Raw genomic sequence first — 6,806 nt, forward strand, 5'->3', positions numbered from 1 at the left:
GGTTAGGTATTAAAAGTTCGTACACACGATACACACACTGCACATATCGCGTTCCATTTAAGCGTGGCAAACTGTGTTTGAGTGTGTTATACTGTGTCGGTTTGTGTCTTCTAAAAGGAAAGCAGCCTAAACTACTGCAATAATATCACAAGTTAAATTAAATCGACAACGTGCTGAAAATTTAAATAAATTTATTGCGAAAAATATTACCTCGGCCGGGACTTGAATCCGGATCTCTTGTATTCCGTACGAGCGTCCTAAGGGTGGAGTCCCATGAAGCGTATTTGCCGCGTATCGCGTAACCGCGTAACCAATCAATAATCAGTAAAACGCGAAATCACAACAGCGAATCGCTTCTGATTGGTTACGCGGTTACGCGATACGCGGTAAATACACCTCATGGGACTCCAGCCTTAGTCATTATACCACCGAGGCCTTAGTAATATACTTCGCAATAATCAGTATATGTAAGAACTAGAGAGCCTATAATCAGAGTGGCGCCATACGAGTATCACTTGTGATTGGTCCGCCATGTTTTAGCTATTCCCTCCAGTTTTTCAACAGCATTATCTTCTAAATTTTGTATTCATGCTAAAAATGCTCAAAAATTGTGACAAAAAAAACAAAAAAATGGTAATAAGTAAATATTGTGTACAAAATAATGTAACTTTTACATATTTATTACAGAATAATTTTATTTATTGCATGTTACTTAATACAAAACAATATTATTTATTGCACATTTGCGCTATATCGCGAAAATAAAATTTATTATAAATAATATAATAAGAGGAAATAAACCGCAAAATAAAACTTATTTTATTTAAAAGAATGATAAATTTAAAAGAATGATCGCCATAGATTTACTATCATAATATTTGCAATTTGATAATACAATTTTACGCCTATTTTTAAATTTTAAACGCACTGTAGCAAATTTTTTAAATAGCTTTAAACGCAAATTACGACAATCAAGAATATGATTTGTGGGAACAGAATTAAATTCATTAACTAAAAAGGTATGCAAATTTACATTACGCATTTTATCAAAGTAAGATCTGTATATACATATATATATATATATATATTAATGTCTAAAAATATTTTCTAATTGTAAGAAAACTTGAAATGTCGCCTCATTGACAAAGTATAAAGTATTTACGTTGTAACATTTAAGTCTCGTCAGTAAAGAATATTTAAAATTTAATGTTCTTTTTGAGCCAACAGATTCTATACAAATACTACATGAAATACATGTTTTTTTAACAGATGTCAAACAATATCCTGCAATGTCATATAAAGAATTCATCTCTTTGTTATTATACTCTATTGTTAAATTATTATTAAAAGGAGGAATTTGATCTAGGATTGCAGTAGATGAATGAAATACAGAAGAATTAAGTACGTCGCTTTTTTTATACTTTAAGTAATCTAAAAAACCAGAAAGATATTCACTGTTATCAGTTTCATAATTTCCTGTCAATATTGGTTTTGTGTACATCGATAGCAATTAGTTTTAAATTATTTTTAAATTGTAACGAATCTAAAATTGGATTTTTTTGTCGCAAAAGTGAAAATAGATTTTCTATACAGTCTTGTGTAAGACGACCAGTCAAAACAAATAGAAAATTGCGATGTTCTAAAAGATACTCTACTAAATCAATAATTGATGTTGTGGAAAGTATGATACCTCTTTGTACAGGTTTAAATTTATCTTCACTACCTATTTTTATTTTCGTAAAAAGATATATTATTTCACGAAGAAAAGAAATGCTAGCATTGTATATTTCTTTATTTTTTGTACCCAATGCCGTACAACATGTTCTAGAAGTCATTAATGAGAACCACTTAGATAGTTGTTTAACGAACCATGAGGTTGTAATATATTCGGGCTTATGATTTTCATTAGCTAAAAATTCTAATGCACTACTGACATGGGTGGAGAAAACATTCTTTGCTTTGTTTACTCGCATTTTATTATAAGTATTAGTAGGTTTTACATCATCAAAATTTAATCTAGGCGTTAGAAAAAATTCGAGATCTTTCTGAGATTCTATTAATTCCATAAAATGTTTAATTTCAACTCTATTACATGGTAGTTCATATTTACTAACAAATTCTTCTGGTAAGATGAAAAATTTGTTGTTAAGTAATGATTCTTTTAAATTTTTCAAAAGGTGTGGTACATCTGCGATGAAATATAACAATCTATTAGGATCAGAAGGATGAGGAATATGATTTCTAACGTCCAAATTCCGTCCCACACTTATCCCACAACATTTCCATAATTTATTATTTCCAGGACCCATGTCAGAAGTTATATAGTTGACACGAAGACTAATTATAGTTCAGCTTTATCAATTATCTGTAAAATGATATCTTTTAAAACTGCTCCATCAAATGAGTCTCCTGTATAAAAATATCCTACAATGTGTTTCCATCGATTAGCTGTACCTGTTAACATTAATGTTAAAGCATGCGTTGCAATAATTTCTTTATTTGGAAATGTTATATTTCCTAGTAATGTTTTTGTTGAAGAATCATGAACACGCTTTGGTGTTATACTTATTTCATCAATAACAATTCCACATTCTCTATCAGTATCATTTTGAAAAGAAGATACTTTAAATTGTAAAAAGTCAAACATTTCCTTTGAAATGCCACTCTCAAATTTTAAATCTTCCAATCTTCGTTGTAAAGTGCGCAAACTTGGAAGCGGCATTCTTTGTTGCAGAAGCTCTTCGTAACCATTATTACCACAAGTAAACCTTAATCTAAGTACACGTTTAATAGTTTCATCAAGCCAATTTCTTGTTCTTCGTTTTTTTATTAATAAAGCTTTAATTTGATCCCCTCGTTGAATACTTCCTTTAAAGCTTTTTTATATTTATCGTTATTAATTGTATTTTCAAGTCTTAGAATTTTAGATCTTAAAACACTCATTCTTTTATGCATAAGAGTTAAATGGATTTGTATTTTTCGATTTATTTGTTCTAATTTTTTGTTTTTATCCTTTTCTTTTTTTCCATCGATTTCTGTTGTACTTGAAGTACATTTTGTTGATGTATTAGGAAATGTATTGATTATCTTTGCATTAACTTCAACGGTTTCATTTACAGCTATCTAAAAAAGTAAATTTATTATAAAATATTTATTAAAAATATTTATAAATATACTTCAATTATGGATTTTTATCATTTTTATCATCATTGATTTTACCTGTTTATCATTTACTATAATTTGATCTTCATTGCAATCGTCAGAAATAAACGTACTTTTATCCTCTACTACACCAAAATTTTGATTATTAAAAGGTACTTTCTTCTCTAGAAAATATCCAAAGATTGTTGGAACTGCATTTAGTTTTAATTTCTTTTTATTATCCATTCTCTGTTCCTACATTTCAGGAGCAAAATGTATCTATAATAATACAAAAGAAAACAAAAGTTTATAAAAATATTTCATATGTCATTTCATAAAATATTAGATATAATTATTATATTATTTGATTTGAATACAATATGTAATGATACACAATTGAAAAGGTTATGACAAAAAAAGAAAGAATTAAATTCGTAACTAATGTGATGACTATATATATTTTATAATTAATCTGTATACATTGTATATATTACTTTTTTATTTTAATATTGTAAATGCATTATTTATAAAAAGAAAACTTTACCTCACATACAAATGGATTTTTGGACGGTGTCCAATTTTTATATTTGCTATTTATACTGTTTACCCATTTCATTCGTCGTTCTGTATCACTCGGGATTATTTTCATAACATATCCTTTTTTTAATGCATTATTGCAAAATAGTGCTGTACATCCAATTATATTTCTAAAACAATTTCTATAACTTTAATGTTTAATAAGCAAGCTATTAATTCTATCGGCTGCGTTCAGCAGAACACAACAGTTGTACAACGGTTTACTGATGAGTTACAACATGTTGAGTGTTCTGCTGTGAACGCTCTTATGAACGCTCAGGACGTTCTAATGCTGGTGCATGCGTGATTACGGAAGAATTTACAATTAATAGATGGAAATAGACTTCAAATAATTATAGTAGATATATATATCCTATTTGTATCTCAACACGCTGACATGATCGAAAAATTAATTCTTAGATAATTCTTGGTATATATTAAGCTGATTCTACAATGAGTTGATAGTCGAAAATCTTAAGTCTTAACCAGTCTTAACCTAAATATATGATTATGATTTTTCGCATCTACAACTTATTAATGTATAGGAAGTCGTTCAGCTTGACTAATGGGAAGAAATAAAGTCGAATTTGGTAAGTCTTAAGAAAATCGGTAGTCTTAATCATACAAGTTGGCTGTTGGCCAACTTCACCGATTTACTGATAAGACTTATAGGACTACAGACTATTGACTCGTTGTAGAATCAGGATTATACGTATATTTTTATTACTTAAGAAGGGGATATTAAATTTGTTCATATTCAATTAGTTTGTTTGAGGATTTTGTAGCAGGACAGAAAATTACTAATCTGATGAAGGCTTTGTAAGTTGAAACGTTTGAAATCTAATGTAACTTTAATTAAAATGAATTGTATCTTATAATTGAACTATTATTGCTTGTTATAAGCCTTGATATTAATTATATTATGTTGCATTTACACAAGCTTACTTATTCTTTAGAAAATATAGAAATTTGCCGAGCGTACCTCTAAGTCGAAGGACACAGAGATCCTGTGGACTGATAGTCAGTCGCATTTTAGTAAATGCATGCATGTATGCTAACATAATATAGAAAAGAATTTTGGATAGACAGTAGAATGTAAGAAATAAGAATAGGCTGATGAATCAGGTTAGCTCTTAATATTGTATATATATTTTTTTTTAAATCTTCTATTGACAGCAGGAAACATGGATGCAATATTATTTGCAATGGATGACGACTTAAATATTGATATGTTTAATAATGGACTGAATATCGCAATAGTTAATAATGGAATTAATATTGGTATGCTCAATTTTATTATAAATGATATGGTCAATCCCTTGCAAGAAAATGAAATAATCGCACGACGTAATGAAAGACCAAAAAATGAAAATTATTTTGAAGGCATTATTCCGAGATATACAGACATACAATTTCTAGAACACTTTCGTATGTCGCGAGTTATATTTGAGGTAATTATAAAATATAGAAGTGTAGGAATAAAAATATATTATTACATATGGTATTTTATAATTATGTTAAATTATTTATTGATACTTAATTGTAATTAATTTAATTTAAGGCATTATTAAACGTAGTAGCACCTTTACTAAATCCGGAAGAATATGTAGATGTAAGCTCATCAAAGAAATTACTATTTACAATATGGATTTTGGCCAAACAAGAAAGTTTTTTAGCTACAGGTGACAGATTTGGTTTAGCAAAATCTAGTGGTCACAATATTTTTAAAAGTGTTATAACTATCTTGTCAGATTTAATGCCTCTCTATGTTAAATGGCCAGATGCCAACGAATGTCAAATATCCAGCAATGTAAGATTTCAACATAAAATGTTTTATAACAACTTTATTGAAATTTAGATGTTATTAAATTTGTTATTTATTTAATCATTTCAGATTTTTGGTAATCGTTCGCGTGGTTTCCAAGGGGTTATAGGTGCAATTGATGGTTGTCACGTTCCGTGTAAACTGCCAGTAAGAAATCCACATGATTATTATAATCGCAAAGGGTTTCATTCCATTATATTACAAGGTAAATAATATTATTGTGTTCAAATATATTGACTGCTGTGTGATATTTAATACGTTTGTTTTCGCATTTTTAGGGGTATGCGATCATAGGGGAAAATTTATAGATTGCTTTATTGGTTTGCCAGGTAGAATGCATGATGCAAGAGTATTCAGACAAAGTCCATTATTTGAAAATATGTCGAATGCAAGGTTACGTTTTATACTACGACAGCTGCACTTAATAGGCGATTCAGCATATCCACTGGTGATGAATCTGATGACACCATATAAGGACAATGGTCATCTAACAGTCTCACAAATACGATATAATACGAAATTAAGTTGCATTCATTCAAGGACTGAAAGATTGTTTGCGCTGTTGAAAGGAAAATTTAGAAAACTCAAATACCTTGACATTTCAGATTTTGATCTAGGAAACAAAATGATTGCAGCTGCATGTACATTACATAATTTTATAATAGATGGTGATAATTTGAATATAGATGATGAAGATTATTTAGAAGAGCAAAATTTACATGAAATAGAACAAGAAGGAGAAGAAGAAATACAAGAGGCTGTACAAAAGCGCAGATATATTACAGATTAGTTATAATTATTAAAACGTATGTTTAAAAATTAGTTTTTTTATGAATATAAATATATATCTTCAAGACAAAAAAGTTAAACAGCCTTTATGTATATAAGCTTTAAAAAGTAAGTTATATTTACAATTGATTTATTTACAGGTAATAAGTTATATTTACAGATAATATAAATTATATAAGTGACATTCGTGACTAGACCTTATCATCCTAATATCAACAGTATGGAAGTATTTGTTTGGATATTTTATGATCTTACATTAGTAGTCTCCAACACTCATCAAAAGATATGTGTTTCATGCATTTGGAAAAATATATTTTGTCATTAGTTTTTTAATATTATTAATTATTTTATAGTGTTATCGCCAATATAGTCCTTGCTGTGTGATTCAAATTCAGATGATCCATTGGTACCAGAGATAGCCAGGATATACAAAACCGACACAGGGAGAAGTATAATGAATTGGCATGTGAATAGG

The 6,806-nt window shown here is 28.7% G+C and overlaps 2 protein-coding genes across 10 annotated transcripts; one reads left to right on the forward strand and one right to left on the reverse strand.

Annotated features, from left to right (window-relative positions):
- Positions 1 to 2,183: 2,183 nt before the first annotated feature.
- On the reverse strand, positions 2,184 to 3,838 carry LOC108768196 (uncharacterized). Its single transcript, XM_018518554.1, has 3 exons — positions 3,686 to 3,838; positions 3,220 to 3,420; positions 2,184 to 3,123 (listed from the first exon to the last, which is right to left on the reverse strand). Exons 2-3 carry the CDS (start codon positions 3,385 to 3,387, stop codon positions 2,830 to 2,832), a joined length of 462 nt encoding a protein of 153 aa, XP_018374056.1. The 5' UTR covers positions 3,388 to 3,420; positions 3,686 to 3,838; the 3' UTR covers positions 2,184 to 2,829.
- A 164-nt stretch (positions 3,839 to 4,002) lies between these two features.
- On the forward strand, positions 4,003 to 6,781 carry LOC108768193 (putative nuclease HARBI1). Of its 9 annotated transcripts, none has more exons than XM_018518547.1 (8): positions 4,003 to 4,147; positions 4,483 to 4,536; positions 4,674 to 4,812; positions 4,894 to 5,168; positions 5,279 to 5,527; positions 5,612 to 5,747; positions 5,821 to 6,348; positions 6,472 to 6,781. In XM_018518547.1, the coding sequence occupies exons 4-7, from the start codon at positions 4,902 to 4,904 to the stop codon at positions 6,330 to 6,332; spliced, it is 1,164 nt and encodes a 387-aa protein (XP_018374049.1). In that variant the 5' UTR covers positions 4,003 to 4,147; positions 4,483 to 4,536; positions 4,674 to 4,812; positions 4,894 to 4,901; the 3' UTR covers positions 6,333 to 6,348; positions 6,472 to 6,781. The 9 variants fall into 9 exon arrangements, with proteins under 9 accessions (XP_018374049.1, XP_018374053.1, XP_018374054.1 ...); XM_018518545.1 differs by lacking the exon at positions 4,003 to 4,147 and adding an exon at positions 4,162 to 4,307 and having other exon boundaries at positions 4,416 to 4,536; XM_018518552.1 differs by lacking the exons at positions 4,003 to 4,147; positions 4,483 to 4,536; positions 4,674 to 4,812 and adding an exon at positions 4,161 to 4,307 and having other exon boundaries at positions 5,279 to 5,399; positions 5,469 to 5,527.
- Positions 6,782 to 6,806: the final 25 nt, after the last annotated feature.

The sequence above is a fragment of the Trachymyrmex cornetzi genome, unplaced genomic scaffold, assembly GCF_001594075.2.
Source record: "Trachymyrmex cornetzi isolate Tcor2-1 unplaced genomic scaffold, Tcor1.1 scaffold759, whole genome shotgun sequence".
Lineage (NCBI taxonomy): Eukaryota > Metazoa > Arthropoda > Insecta > Hymenoptera > Formicidae > Trachymyrmex > Trachymyrmex cornetzi.

Coding starts and splice junctions, on each gene's coding strand:
- LOC108768196 (XM_018518554.1), bottom strand. CDS start 3,387: ATGGATAATAAAAAGAAATTAAAACTAAATGCAGTTCCAACAATCTTT. Junction 3,124..3,219: donor TTATAGTAAATGATAAACAG/GTAAAATCAATG, acceptor TTACTTTTTTAG/ATAGCTGTAAATGAAACCGT.
- LOC108768193 (XM_018518543.1), top strand. CDS start 4,283: ATGGGAAGAAATAAAGTCGAATTTG. Junction 4,308..4,893: donor AAGAAATAAAGTCGAATTTG/GTAAGTCTTAAG, acceptor TTCTATTGACAG/CAGGAAACATGGATGCAATA. Junction 5,169..5,278: donor TGTCGCGAGTTATATTTGAG/GTAATTATAAAA, acceptor ATTTAATTTAAG/GCATTATTAAACGTAGTAGC.